At 39.2% G+C, this 15,105-nt stretch overlaps 1 protein-coding gene across 2 annotated transcripts in view; it reads right to left on the reverse strand.

Annotated features, from left to right (window-relative positions):
• Positions 1-1,851: 1,851 nt before the first annotated feature.
• The window catches only part of LOC136843707 (sodium-coupled monocarboxylate transporter 1-like), a 102,951-nt gene continuing 89,697 nt past the window's right edge, over positions 1,852-15,105 (reverse strand). The window contains exons 5-12 of one of the 2 annotated variants that reach the window (XM_067112296.1): positions 13,751-13,905; positions 9,441-9,581; positions 8,872-9,090; positions 7,079-7,197; positions 5,158-5,312; positions 4,451-4,686; positions 2,949-3,049; positions 1,852-2,529 (exon numbers count right to left, since the gene is read on the reverse strand). In XM_067112296.1, coding sequence (XP_066968397.1) covers positions 2,252-2,529; positions 2,949-3,049; positions 4,451-4,686; positions 5,158-5,312; positions 7,079-7,197; positions 8,872-9,090; positions 9,441-9,581; positions 13,751-13,905 — 1,404 coding nt within the window. In that variant the 3' untranslated portion in view covers positions 1,852-2,251. The remainder of the gene's footprint in view (positions 2,530-2,948; positions 3,050-4,450; positions 4,687-5,157; positions 5,313-7,078; positions 7,198-8,871; positions 9,091-9,440; positions 9,582-13,750; positions 13,906-15,105) is intronic. The other variant, XM_067112295.1, reaches the window with a different exon arrangement.

A 15,105-nucleotide genomic window follows, 5' to 3' on the forward strand; every position in this document is an offset into this window, starting at 1 on the left:
GAATACTTGTGTGTGTGTGTGTGTGTGTCACAGCCATAAACCATTAACGTAATGAAAATTACAACTATGTTGTCGTTGTCATATGGTCCGTCTAAAACATGAAATACCTAACGGCAGGCAATGGAAGACAATTCAGACTACATAAAACTTAAATTAACTTTGTGGCTTAAACAGTGGCACGGAATAAGAGATTCAGAACCTTCCTTTTATAGCCTCGCCATGTACCCTTGGTTAAACATTACACGCTAAGTTAAAAAAAAATATATATATTCACTGCCTGATTTAACAAAGTAGCCCCCTGGGTTATTCAGGCAGCTACTGAAGTGACCAGGAAGTCCATGAGTAGCCAGGCACTCCCTGAGATAACGGACTAATTCCCTGGATTGATCAGGTACCCCTGCGTTAACATAGTACTTCCGGAACTAGCCAAGTACTGAAATATAGAATGGTTTCAAATCAAGGCTAATTCACTGTAAGATATTTTTGACATTTTAATCAGTGAACTGAATTTGTGATGAGATTTACCTATAATGTCTGATTTCTATATATTATGATACCACTTAGGAATGAAATCAAGAGAGTCACTCCGTGAAGTACACTTCGGAAACCCCTGAGACACCCTATTCTAAAACCCCTTATGAAACAGTCATAAGAAACACTCTACACGACCCATGAGACTCAGGTGAAAGATCCCTTGTGAAGGAGCCTCCGGGTAAACCTCTGATGCTTAGGTTGAGAACCCCTGGTGGAAATCTTTTCTTATAATATATACTGTCTATGCTAACCAAACAAGTTCATCAATACAATAGTCAGAATATACTTCACGGAGATGATGTCAGTTACTTCGGTATCAATTACAACTGAATTACAAAACTTTTATATTTTTTAGCTACAATATAGCTAGTTATAACTGCATTTCAGTAACGCTTACTTAACCTAATAGAAACAGAGAAAAGCTTTCAAATTTTTACTCTTAATATTATGTAATTTTTAAATATATATTTATAGTTAAAATTTCAATGACAGGTCCTGCAAAACATTTGAATTACCGTCAGTGTAATTAATATCTTTTAATTTAACTGACTGCATCACCAGTAAAATCTACCTTTAGCCTAACATCAATGAGGAGTTTTTGAACGTTTTTGGCCTTATTATTATTCATTTCACATTACTGACAATTCCATATGATTCTGCAGCAGCAGGTACTGGATGCTTCATTCTCCTAGAGTTTGAGACTGACTTTTGCACCAAACCAGTCATTCTCCCACCCATTTTTTCCATAGACAACTATGGTTGGTTGCTCTCAACTCAAATTACCCTTTGCATTGTACACCTTCAACCCCTTCCACATCTGATGTCTATGTTTATCAATCACACAGTCATTTTTAAAAGCGAATGGTCAGAATGATTTCTAATTTTATTATGCTAGTCAAAGGTAAAAAAAAAGCCCTAATGTAAAATGATAGTTGCGTGTAATGTGTATGTATGTATGTATGTATGTATGTATGTATGTATGTATGTATGTATGTATGTATGTATGTATATATATATATATATATATATATATATATATATATATATATATATATATATATATATTTTATTTATATATATATATATATATATATATATATATATATATATATATATATATATATATATATATATATATATATATATATATATATATATATATAAACGTGTGCTTATGTATCTGTGCGTGCGCGCATGTGTGGGGTGGGGTTTCAGCCTGGTGCAAACGGCAGTGTCCCGAGAAATGATGCGACCCAAAAGCCAATACTGTATGGTAAGAATATATCGCCCATCATTTACAGTCCAGAGGCATTGTACAGTACATCTTTTTTTTTCGTTTAATCCTTTCTTTTTGGCGCCTGAAACTCAGTTGCCTCGTCTGTGGTTTCCTGGAATAGTCCTTTGTTCCTATTGAAATATCTCACGTGGGGAACGAACGGTGAGGGGTACCTTCCCTGAGCACACTGCCCTTTTATTTACCTATGCAGTGAATAATGTCCCTGATGGTCAGCGACTGTTATGGGCTGCAGCCGTGTGCCGATAAAGTTTAAAAAATAAACAAAATTATGAAATATATACCTATATCTATATATAGTAACATATAACTAGGAAAAACGAGAATGTCTCGAGTAAGTGATTCCTCACCCAGTTCGGGTGGAACCATTCACCAGATATCCTCTCTCCCTCTCAGAGGTCATTGTTTGCACACATCAAAACCTCATCTCTGAAGGTCGTCCGATTTTTCACGGGTTTCAGCGCCTGCTGTGCAATCGACGAATCCGCTGGCTGTCTTGCCGTCCAGCACAACGTTGTCACCTGTTCCATGCCACTGCATCTCGGGACTTTCCAAGGTCTTGGGGCCTTCGAAGTCCTGTGGTTGGGCTTTGATGCTCAAGAGTTCCGTGGAGTCAGCCTTGTGCCCGTAAAGCCTACAGTATATTCTGAAGCATCTCGGGTTCACCAGACGCACGTCTACTTCCGATGGCTTTATGGGTCCTGTGTAATAATAATAATAATAATAATAATAATAATAATAATAATAATAATAATAATAATAATAAACTATTTTGTGACTTCACAGAAGTTATGTATGTTGCAGTTTTAATGAATTGTATTGCAATTCGATATGACGGGAAAAAACGACGCTTTCTTTTCCTAAATTCAAAATTGGGAGTCACATAACCAGTAATTTGTTTCTCAAGATTTCCAATGCTTATGCTTCCTCCAGATAACAAAAAGGGTGTTTGATACTGAAAATTTTGGTATATTGGTATGAAATAAGTCTGATTCTGAAGAGCTGGTTAAGGCTAAGCACGTTGAAGCAAGAAATGACGTTGGTTGGGGTTTCTTCTCGTGCAACATGACCTGTCTGCAGAGTAAACATGAAGAACCAAAAAATTCATTTTTGTCTTGACCTGTGATGAACGAAACGACGGAAGAGACAACGAGGACGATGATGATGCCCACAGAGCCCAGGTAGCAGTAGGAGAGGTCGTATATGGGCAAGTAGTCGTTGCTGTAGGAGATCAGAGGAAAGCGACATGTCATATAGAGACAGACGAACAACTTTTTTCTATTCTATTATCCCCTAAGTGAACAAGGCCTCCCTCCCTGACTCAGTGAAGTCAGTCTTCACTTTACCACACACACACACACACACACACATATATATATATATATATATATATATATATATATATATATATATATATATATATATATACATACATAAATAACTGTATAATATTTTAAGGGGGGATACTTGGTTAACTCAGGACTTTCCTGGTAAATGGAAGGGCACTTGGTTAACACCAGGCCATTTAGTTAACTTATTGGGCTAGCTTTAAGCGGACTTGGTTAACTTGGGGAGGAACTCTGTTATCAGCATCTAACGGATTAACCTACGTAACACGGTGCCTACTGTCCAAACCATGGAGGTCATGACTGGTTTAGTATAAAAGTTGTTCCTTGGCAATAAAGCATTATGGGTCCATGGCTGGCGTTTACAGATGATAATATCTAGTGGAAATCGTGGAGAGCAGCTGCAGCAGAGACTGTTGAAAAGTTTTGCAAGTATTTGTAAGAAGGGAAAGCTGTCAGACTGTGAGGGTAAACAAAAACCAGAGTGGAAGCAAATTGTGGGTGTTGATACAACCGAAAGAAAAAGTTGAAGCTGTTGAGTTCAGTTGCTCGAAGAGTACAGTACAGTTCAAGTGATGTCAGAGGGAAATCTACAAAAGTCTCTGCCATATTCATTTCCTCTCCTTCCTCCTAATGAGGACCGAATTATGTACTCTTAAAACTAACCTATTGTTCCCTGTTTTCTTGTCTTCACAAGCCTCAAAATACAAGCCAGTTTTTCCTATGCTGACCTTTTTATGACTTCTTATATGTACATTTCTATCCTTTCAGTTTTTCTGACATCACTTGTACTGTGCTCTTCAAACAATTGATCTCAACAGCTTTAACTTTTTCTTCCAGTTGTATCAACACCCATAATTTACTTCCACTACTGGTTTTTGTTTATACTCATAGGACCAACTTTTATACTAAACCAGTCACGATCCCTTCGCGCTGTTACACGCGAAAACTTTTGATAGTCTCAACTTCTGCACCTCCACACTGCATTTCAGTCACAAAGCTTTATTGGGTACTTATACTCTCAAACTCCTCTCACAACTGCGTTCTTAATAAACTTTTGATCAACGTACAGTATACCTTGTCTGGACCAACACTATTCTTTTCATATCAGTCCTTTCATCTGCCCTACATGCTCAGTCAGAATATATATAGTGTAATGTCCCTTGAACTCTTAGTATTGTTACGCCCTTATAAATCTTGCAGTCGTCTTTAACACCTTTAATGACTACGAAGACTGCCACTCTCGTAAGTACAAATGAAAAAAAGACTGACGAACCTTGGCTCCACCTCGGACATCTCATTGAAAGGAAGCGCAGTCGTGGTAGGGATGCCCAGTGACACACCGTCTTCGAAGTGGGACACATTATAAGGGCTGCGCAAAAGGACCTCTTCCATCGGACACCCTGCAGTAGAGAGAGGAAGTATTTCGCTCTTCCCGGCTCCATAGTAGAACTTTCCCATGATGAGCCACAAGTTCAAAGCCACTGCCACGGAGAAGCCGCTTATAGCACCCTGCAAGTTGTTCGCAGGGAAAAAGGAAAATAAAGACCGGAATTATAGCACAGAGAAAAAGAGAGCAACTGTCAGTAATCTACGTCACCTCCCTATTTGTAACCAAGTTAATCTTGCTCGTATGTCGAGCCATTCCAATGTCTTGTGTGTGTGTGTGTGTGTGTGTGTGTGTGTGTGTGTGTGTGTGTGTGTAGGCTATACACTTCACATGTGCCTAAGCTGAAGGGCGCTTTTGGGTAAACTTGCAAAACCAATTCCGGCTCTAACTTGTCAAAACCTATAAGAAAAAAATGAACTATATGATATTATCCTGATTAATTTCAGTTCTCTATCCAGCATATAAGTATGAATTATAATAAGGTAATAACTACAAAATGTGAAAAGGGAAATCTCTATCTATAAAATTAAGTGAAACTCAAGTTCGTATGACGCTTTCATATTTCAGTGCAGTGCTTCAAATGAGCAGCTTACCTTAGCATTGACCCAAGGAGCCCCAATGGCCGTAATGAAAAGGCCATCAAAGGGCCCAATGATGGCCCCTGAGATGCTATAGGCGGCCTGGAATAACGTCCCCAGCTGTGCCACCAGGAGAGCTGACCCAATAGCTAGGAACACCATCCCGGCCGCTGGAACAAACACAGTTCTGACATCAAAAGAGAATTTCTTTATATATTTTCTTATTTGGCTTAGATTTCCATTTTCTCCGAATTTCCACGATTGTTCCAGAATTCCTTCTCCCCCGAAGAAGCTGCTACTGCAACCTTCAGAATAAATGGATAAGTGAATAGACATTCCTGGATCTGTATTCGGTTCTGATCCATGTCGAAATTTAATCCATCCACCCAAGGTTCATCGTCTGTTCCTTCATAAAATATAATCTGTCCACACATTTTTTTAAATATCATGCAGAAAAAAAAAGGGAGAGAGAAGCAAAAAAGCAAACGTAAATTTTCGGCCCGTACCCTGTCAGTCAGCTGCTTGATTGAGATCATTATAAATTACGATGAATTTGGATAAGCATACCTTTATAACAGATACAATTAGCCAGTTAACAGAAATTGTAATGACTTGGCAACACCTTTATGGCAACACCTTTATTCATTACTCTCTCTCTCTCTCTTTATCTCTCTCTCCCTCTCTCTCTCTTTCTCTCTCTCTCTCTCTCTCTCTCTCTCTCTCTCTCTCTCTCTCTCTCTCTCAAGTAACCACTGCAAAGAAAGCTCCAGGGGACCCTAATCGGTAGTTCGCGATGTACGAAGAAAAACACAAAGAAAATTGTGAAGTGAATAACAGCGACCTCTGATGCATTATATATATATATATATATATATATATATATATATATATATATATATATATATATATATATATAATCAGAAAGCTACAAACGTCCTTTAATATCCAATTCGCTCTACCTCGGAAATAATATATTTTCATATATGTTACCGAAGGAGAATTTTTTAGTTGATAATAAGTCCACCGTCCCGTGGGGTCGAACCAGCGACGGACAAGGAATCAGGACTACAGTGACGCACTAACGCAGTCGGCCACTGTAGTCCTGATTCCTCGTCCGTCGCTGGTTCGACCCCACTGACGGTGGACTTATTATCAACTAAAAATTCCCCTTCGGTAACATATATGAAAATATATTATTTCGAGTAAGAGCGAATTGATATTAAAGGACGTTTGTAGCTTTCTGATTGTATATGAATCACGGTGATGTGATAAATAGTCATATATATATGTATATGTATATATACTGTATATATACATTCTATGTTACACTTTAGATTTAGAATCCAGATACACAAGGCCTTGAATTTGACCACGCTCTTTTCTTGTTGCGAGGGAAAAAGAAGGAAATGACACAAACACTCCAAAGACAGGTAGGTAGCCTATGTAGTAAGGGGCTTGTTTAGAACCCACTCAATGCACTCAAACTTACACACTCTCACCATTGCCTTTTCTGGGATCTATATGAAGTCAAACGAAGTTGGACAGATTTCGTGTATTGACTTATCTGTCTATCTGTTCATAAGATGTCTCAAAAGTTATATATTAATACCAAAGACACTTTAATGGATGGGTGGGCTCTGTGCCAAGGAGTAATAAAGAGATTTTGAGACGGATATGGATCTGTGCGCGGGATCCAGGATATTTTTTAAAAGCATCGATATATTTCTCTGAAATTTTGGAACTTGATCCGGATGTGGAAATAGGATACTTTTTAAAATTCATTTGACGTATTTCTAAGGAATTTTACTGTAATACCGGATCCCGACATAGATGCGAGGTATTTTGTCTCTTTCTGTCCACAGATTTTGAGGTGGATCCAAATAAACATTCAACAATAACAACTCAGCATCAACAGTGAAGTCGACCTTAAACTTACATAGAAATTTGGTCATTCTCGTGGCCGTTTCTTGAGTCATTTTAGCAAAGATCCACCAACTGCTCAAAAAATCTTCCCATATCAAGACGACCATAGCGTTGGCTTGGGACGAGAGCGAGCTGCAAAGGTAAAAGAAAAAATCGTGACGCTTCATACAGCCTCTGTACTTCAGCAACATTAGGTCTTGTCATTATTAATAAGGGTGGCTATTCTGATACAGGCTTTATTGACTCATGGTTCCCATTATAATTTAAGGGAGCATAGGCTTGGGGCTTGCAACCTCACTTTAAATTGAATGCTTTTGGGGTTTTGCAAAGGCCTCGCGTGTAGCCTACGGTGTGAGTAGGAATTGATTGGTGTGATGCTCGAGAAGACAACAGGGTGAGACTACCTGAATAAGGGAAATGAGTCATGATGAGGTTGATTCTCAACCTGTGTTCCGCAGGTTCCTTCCACACTCCAGCAGAATCAGGGTCTTACACACTGAGTAGAATGACCTCTTTGACCTGAGCTCCCTAGTGACCCAGTATTGAATGCTAGTGGTTATGAATTAAAGACTAATTCGATGTGAAACGGGTTACATGACTGTAATCATTGTGTAAACCATAATGACTTACTGGGTCAATCATTAATATTATATAAACACCTCTCTCTCTCTCTCTCTCTCTCTCTCTCTCTCTCTCTCTCTCTCTCTCTCTCTCTCTCTCTCTCTCTCTCTCAGCAGACTTGAATACATTTTGTACAGCGTACCTTGACTTCACAAGTTGCGGTTTGACAGGATGCATTGGCAATCGCAAGCAAACGCTAATTTATCTTGTGAAAAAGAGAACGTTCAGGAAAATGTCGAAACGTGACACATGTTTTTGCAACGCATGGTGAATTCATCAGGATGAAGCACACTGACAACATTGAACTATACTTGATAAAAAGAGAGAGAGAGGGAGGTGGGGTAGGGGAGGCGCGTGGCTGCTAACGATTATTTCGACAAAAAGTTTTCATGATATCGCTTAAATGTGCCTCATCAGTACTGTACTGCTGACATAATCTTACAAATCTTCATGAAATAATGGCAGCTGTGAACCGTTTAGAATGGGCATGCAAACCAAGGCAAAAAATCAAATATTATTTTTTGAAATATGAAAGTGTCCTGCATCAAGACGGTAACTAAGATACGACACAGAAATGTGACTGAAAGCAGTGCAAGAAGTAACCCTTGAAATCTCCGAGTCGCAGGATGAGAATCATTGTCCAGATGTGACCAATCAATAGCCTAATTTAGTAATAAGGTCAGAGCTCCCACCTTAAGAGTTAGGTCCTCGAGGCACCACACGATGTTGCTCAGTGAAATACCCCTGGGAAACCTTCCAGTAAGCCCCAGGAGAAATCTTGACCTCAGGTTGAGAACCCCTGAATTTTCGTATGGAGCGATGACATATTTATTCAATAAATGGATCTTTTACTGCCTGCAGAGAGAATCACTCTGAGAATACTACTTGGCTACCATAAGTTGGGGATCCCTATTGTTGTAGATTGAGCTGCCCTTGTGCCAGAACAATGGATGAGGCAAACAACCTATAAGCGGGTCTCTTAATAATTCAAGTTCCCAGCCTCGAGGGGACATCTTTATGCATACTCTCTGGAAACCTTATGATGAAGTGAACAGTCACTGAATTGATGTATTCATAATTCAAGTCCCTTGCTTTAGAAGAATGCCATTTTATGCACCCTGTGGTGAGAACCCATGACCAAAAGTAAACGGTCAATAAACTGATCAATGAAGAGTGTTCTTTTACCTCAAGAGGGCACCAGCGACAGCAGCCACGAAGATTCCCACCATCCCAGTCAGATGGGACAACTTGTCGCCTACCATGTAGGCCATTATCTGGTCCGGTTTCTCAATCTTTCCGCTCTCAACTGGGTCACAGTCAGCATAAGCCGCATAGGCCACAACTCCAGAGAAGTAGAATGATGACCATAAGATGGTTAGTCCTATGAAGAATGCGACGCACAGTCTGAAAGATATGGGTTTAATGTAAATGTTACTTTGAAGGGTCACCTCCACTGCTTCGGTTTTTCCTAAGCATATTGCTGTTGGTTTTTTGTTAAGTTTATCTCTATTCATTTTCAAATGTTATCTAGACAATTATTGTATTTCAACATGTGGCTATTTTATTCTGTGAAGGGTTGCTTTGTAAGTTACTGGCCTTATGGGCTTGATCCATGATAATGTTTACATATTCTGAACAATGGTAAAAATAAATCGGTTACACAAAAAATGTTCTTTTATAATTCATATAAAAATTTCATCGCATTTATAATATGAATATTCGCATGGGTTGAAGCAAGAGCCTGTTTTCCTTACCCTTGGGAGATCCTCAGTGACCTGACACAGGAGAGCCTCTGGAACTGAGGTTGCGAAATACCCAGAACGCTTGTCACGAAGTACATTCCCAACACCTGCACAGACCAGAAGGTATGGCGTACCAAAGGATTCATATCCATGCTGCAAAAGGAAAGAAATACTACTGTATAATATTCATTTCCAATCAGGTCAGCTCTGTTGACTTTCGGGTTTCATCACGACCAGTGCCAGATTTAGGAATGTCCCGAGAGTGCTGTAGAACTGGGGTCCTCCACATTTGGTTGTTGTTGTTGTTATTATTATTATTATTATTATTATTATTATTATTATTATTATTATTATTATTATTATTATTATTCTTCACAAGATAAACCTATTCGTATGGAACAACCCTACAGGGGCCATTGGTGTTCATTGGATAGAAATTACAGGAGATATGAGGAAGTACAGATAGAAGGGAAATACATAAGTGTATGAGGTGAATTGTTTTAGGGTAGTAATGCATTGTATCTTTGCTTGAAGAGACTGCTGCACAGCTCGACAGTGTGGCACGTTTACAGCATACTGGTGCTGCTGTTCAGCAAATTTGTTCGCTCTCGGCAAGAAAAGAGGATTGTGAAAGATCTCTGTTAAAATACAGTTCATGAAGAATTGACACTCATGAGATCATCTGTCGATGATCCAAGTCATAACTGCTAATGTTAGGAAACAGAAACCTATGACCACGAACCACTATTTAAAGGAGACAAATCTCTGGCAGAAGTAGACATCCACAACAGAGAACAGTATTCTACTATAGGAAGGACGAATGACCTAAAACAGGTTGCACTGATTTTAACATCGTTATAAATCGATAACTTCCAGGAGTCACTTGCTGACACTTCCATTAGATGTATCTCTTAAGTACGATGTGAGTCAAAGGTTATACCAAGTATAGGCAAAGCTTCAGACTCATTCATCAGATTCCCATCCACTTGAAGGGAAGGTGGGCTGGGAAATCAGTAAGATATCTATTATATATAGTCTCCCCAGCGTACTTGGTCAAAGCAGGGTATCGGGAGGGTGAAAGAGCGATGCCAAATGTACTTTCCTCATTGCGCAAATAAGGTTTTTGAAGACCCCCTTTCGATTCTTTAAAAATAAAGGCTTTATTTAAGAAACACATCTCATTATGACTGAGGGCAGTTTTATGCTAATAATGTTAGAAATAGAATATGAAAATATTAATTGAGGCAATGTGACAAAGCTTTCCTCACGTTCTGCCATATGTGCGTTTACCCGAAGGCGATGGTGAGGAAGAAACAATTATAGTTTTGGGTCAGCAACCTTGCATTAACCCATTCCATGAAAAGACCTCTAGGTCAACACAAGGAGCAATGGATATCTCCCAAAAACAAAGCATCAGTCCTCAAACAAATGAATAATAAATTAATGAGCCTTTCATTCCTAAAGCTAGACAGACCACTGTAACTTCAAATATTTAATATTTAAATTTCATTTAATTTATGATCACGTATCTTCATTTATGATAACGTTCCAAATAAAGCATAGCAAAACTATAGCATAAAATAATGAAAATTAATAAATACTATACTTATATCTAAAAATAAAAGAAATTTGCGAGGAAAAGAGAGAGAGAGAGAGCATTTCCAATGCATAGAGATTATTTTTCAAATGACTGCGCAATCGTTAAACAACCTCGACAATACGTAAAATGCAAGAAAAAAAAAATCAAGAGAAACGAAAGAAAAACTCTATTGGTTAAAAGAAGACAAACGAGCCTAATAATTGCTGGAGGTGATATGAAAAAACACAGCATTCCAGGTGGTAGTATTTAAATTTCATATAATTTATGATTACGTATCTTCATTTATGATAATAACGTGTCTAAAAGAAGAGTTAGCGCTAAACTCAGTTGTTTACAAGAGAAACAAAACCACGAAATACCAAAGAGGATTACAGCAGGTCAAGGTGTTAGGAAGGAAAGGGTATCCACAATCCACGAGTTACTTAGAAATGGAGATATGTCAGCGCTGTAAAGTACGCTAGGGAGACTAATCGGTAGTGCTTTCGTTTTACTAGACAACAAACACCATTCATTAGTCCGCTCTATGTCATCACTGAATGTAAGGCCAACTTCATTTCTCATAAGTGGAGACTTTACTACGCCCACAAGCGTTGAGTCATGGGCATACTGTACTTGAACAATCTTCCTTTAGAGGCAAACAGTCATAACATTTGCACACTCAAAATCACAGGTAATAGATAAACGGTAGCAATGCCGGACATTAGGTATACAAATATACATAAATAAATACACACACGTGTACACACATAGATATGTGTATATATATACAATATATATACACATATATGTATATTATATTTATATATATAAATATATATAGATATTAAAGTCCTCCTGGGCCTCTGTAGGATCATAAGGCAGGCGCTGATCTCCTGTTTCTTAGGCCGACAGCCAGTGGGGAACAGGTCCCAATGCCTATGACACGTGGCCAGTGTGTCACTATAGTCTGTCTAGAATGTCATGAAACATCAAGTAGGTTTGCGACGTTGCCAAACTTCCTCAAGACATTTAATCTGGCTCAAGCTAATCCCAGCACCCTTCCATTCCGGGTCCTTTAATACGGTCATAAAATTTCCTTTATAATCCCATAATCTGAATCGTTCCAGTCAGTCAGATCCTGCATGCAAAATTATAATTCTACCCCCTTTCCCGCTTGGTGGGTTTATTCCAGTCGCTGCTGTTGAACTTTCATCCATCCAACACTTGGCGACTGTATAATTCTGATTAATCCAAGTTTCATCTACTGTAGAAATATAACAGACTTATTTCCTGTATCTCTAATATTTTTCATTTCACGTAGAAACTTGGTCCTGGCACTGGCAATATCACTTCCCTCCAGTAGAAATTTTCTCCCATTAACTCTTCCGTATTTGAATCCAATTTCTCTGCATCGACTAAATCCAATATTTTCTTTTACTTCAAGTAGAATGCTATCCAGCGTTGGAATTTCCTTTCTGACGTAATAACTGAGAACTGTCCTTCGTAAAACGCTCTGATCAAACCCATCGATGTTGGTTACAGTTGGTGGTCTTTTCCTTTTCTTTACGTTAAAAACGGGAGCTTCATTTTCTTCTAAGCCGTCTTTTCCTTCCTTACAAATGCGATATATCGTACTTCTGCATTGCTTAGTTGCATCCATTGTACGTTGTACTGCCTTGTCAAAACCATGCATAACAGTTTTGTTTTCTTTCTCCACTTTTGAAATACTCGTGGACATTGAATATGACCTCTCGTGGCTACGCACTTAATTGCTGACGTGGGGGGCCTTCCATCCTAAACCGTCACGCTTGGGTATCAGAACAAAAGTGATGTGGCAAGTGTATGCCAAATCTACACTGTTTTTTCGCCTTTTCGATCGGTGTGGGGTGGAGGTGGGGCAGAGGTTGGATGGGGTGGGGTGGGGTGAGGCAGGGGTATGGGTGGGGTGGGGTGGGGTGGGGCAGGGGTATGGGTGGGGTGGGGCAGGGGTATGGGTGGGATGGGAGTGGGAGCAGGGGTGAGATGGGGCGGGGCAGGGTCAGGAGTGGGATGGGGTGGGGCAGGGGTGGGATGGGGTGCACGCAGGGGCAGGGGAGCGATTGGGGTGGGGCAAGACAGGGGTGGTTCAGGAGAAAGCAGCAGAGTCAGGGAGGCCTCCACAGTCCTACATCCAGCTCTGATTATGGCCGCTTGCAACAGACTGCTAAGATTGAAAGCTTCGTTAATTCCCAATATTTCTTTTTGGTAACCATCATGAATATAGAGATGTTCATGGTGACGTTTATACACTAAAGATCTTACGGACTTCGTTAACAATAATTCTAGGAAACAAAAGTCTCTGATCAGTGGCTTAACCTTCTGCAGGCATCAGTGCCTGAAGTTTATGCAAATATCAACAACTGAATTTTTAGCAGATATCAGCTATTAAATCAACAAAAGGGATAAGTTCCAGCTAAAATCTGCAACTAAAATTGTTATTCAGTCACTGAAGTTTTCACTGATAAATCTTCTACGTAATTACTTTAGAAGTGTTTCCAGTTCAGTTTGTTTGTGCGATTGTTTGTTAGCCGGACTACACAAAAAGTTAAGTGTGGGTTTTAACAAAAATTTAACCATAGGTGGTCATTGTAACTATTAAGAAGTGGTTAGATTCTGGGACAGATCAGGATCAAATAAGAGGCTTTAGCTCTTTATTGGGCAAAGCTCATTAAAGGCAACATCCTCCTTTGAGCTGTTAACTTACTTAAAGAATTCCAGCCGTCCTCCTTTCTCAGCGATGTCCCAGACTTTGGCAAAACCGCCCAACTCAATTAGAACCTGCACCACCACGACGATGACTCCCAGGAACATCATGAGGGTCTGTACCACGTCTGTGTATATGACTGCGCGCACACCGCCCTACAGGAAAAGTAATTTGTATGGTTACGTTTCTTATCGATTTGTATTATGTACTGTATATGCTTGTATGTGTATGAGCTCAAATATATGTGTCTGTATGTATGTATGACTGAATCACAAGGATATGGAACGTGATGAATGTATATGTTAAGTCAAATGCCACGAAGGAAAAGTGAAACAACGGAGCGGTTGCTAGGCTTTTCGTCACACGGTCCTTTACTAGCAGACTAGAAGTCAGCTAATAAAGGACCATGTGTTGAAAGGCCTAGCAACCACTCAGTTGTTTCACTTTTTTTCAGTAATATTTTGCCTTTATATATATAATATATATATAAAGGCAAATACCACGAAGGTATATATATATATATATATATATATATATATATATATATATATATATATATATATGTGTGTGTGTGTGTGTGTGTGTGTGTATAAGTGCGTGTGTGTTTGTAAGTTTTGATATTTAATGGGCTTCACATAATAAAATAATAATAACAATTAGGAGAAAAACTCTATCACGAGAGTTCATGTATGTTTTAAAGGACCCACAATAATATACTGTAATTGTTAAAGGCGTAGAATTTATAAAAGCTTTCGAACCCTTCTGTGGCTTCATCTTCAGTCAAAATTAGCAATTCAACATAAAATGTACTGAGGTAAACATAGAAACCAAAATGGAAGGTCACTGAAGATTGTTGACACCGGTAGTTAGCTCACAAATCGACGAGGTGATGAAGAGCGAGGCCAGTTATTCCAACCAGGTGATTTCCTCTTCCCTATTAATATTTCTGTCTGCAATTCTGCTCATCTCCGGACGGGTTGACGTAACGTTGCAAGAGGTCCCTTATCAGGAGGCGCGGCTTGGACACCGTAACCAGACTCCCTTGGGGCAGCGGTTACCTGGACAGGGAGAAGCAAGGCAGAAGCAGCATCAGGAGAGGGAAGAACAGAGCCTGTCCTAAATTTAAAATCTTTTAAAAACATATTGATAATGTAAAAGTCAACATACGGGTCTTCATTAACAAAAGACTTGTTGCCTTTGAATGACTCTCCTAAGCTTATAGCAGCTCCCTCAACTAGTCGCCTCACATTCACACTGTTGCTTTTAAAGATAGCCTAATACTAGCCTCATTCCAATTGGGTCTATGGTCATTGCTAAATGCATGTGCTACTATTGCGCTGTTTTGTGAATGTAGT

The sequence above is a fragment of the Macrobrachium rosenbergii genome, chromosome 12, assembly GCF_040412425.1.
Source record: "Macrobrachium rosenbergii isolate ZJJX-2024 chromosome 12, ASM4041242v1, whole genome shotgun sequence".
NCBI classification, from domain to species: domain Eukaryota; kingdom Metazoa; phylum Arthropoda; class Malacostraca; order Decapoda; family Palaemonidae; genus Macrobrachium; species Macrobrachium rosenbergii.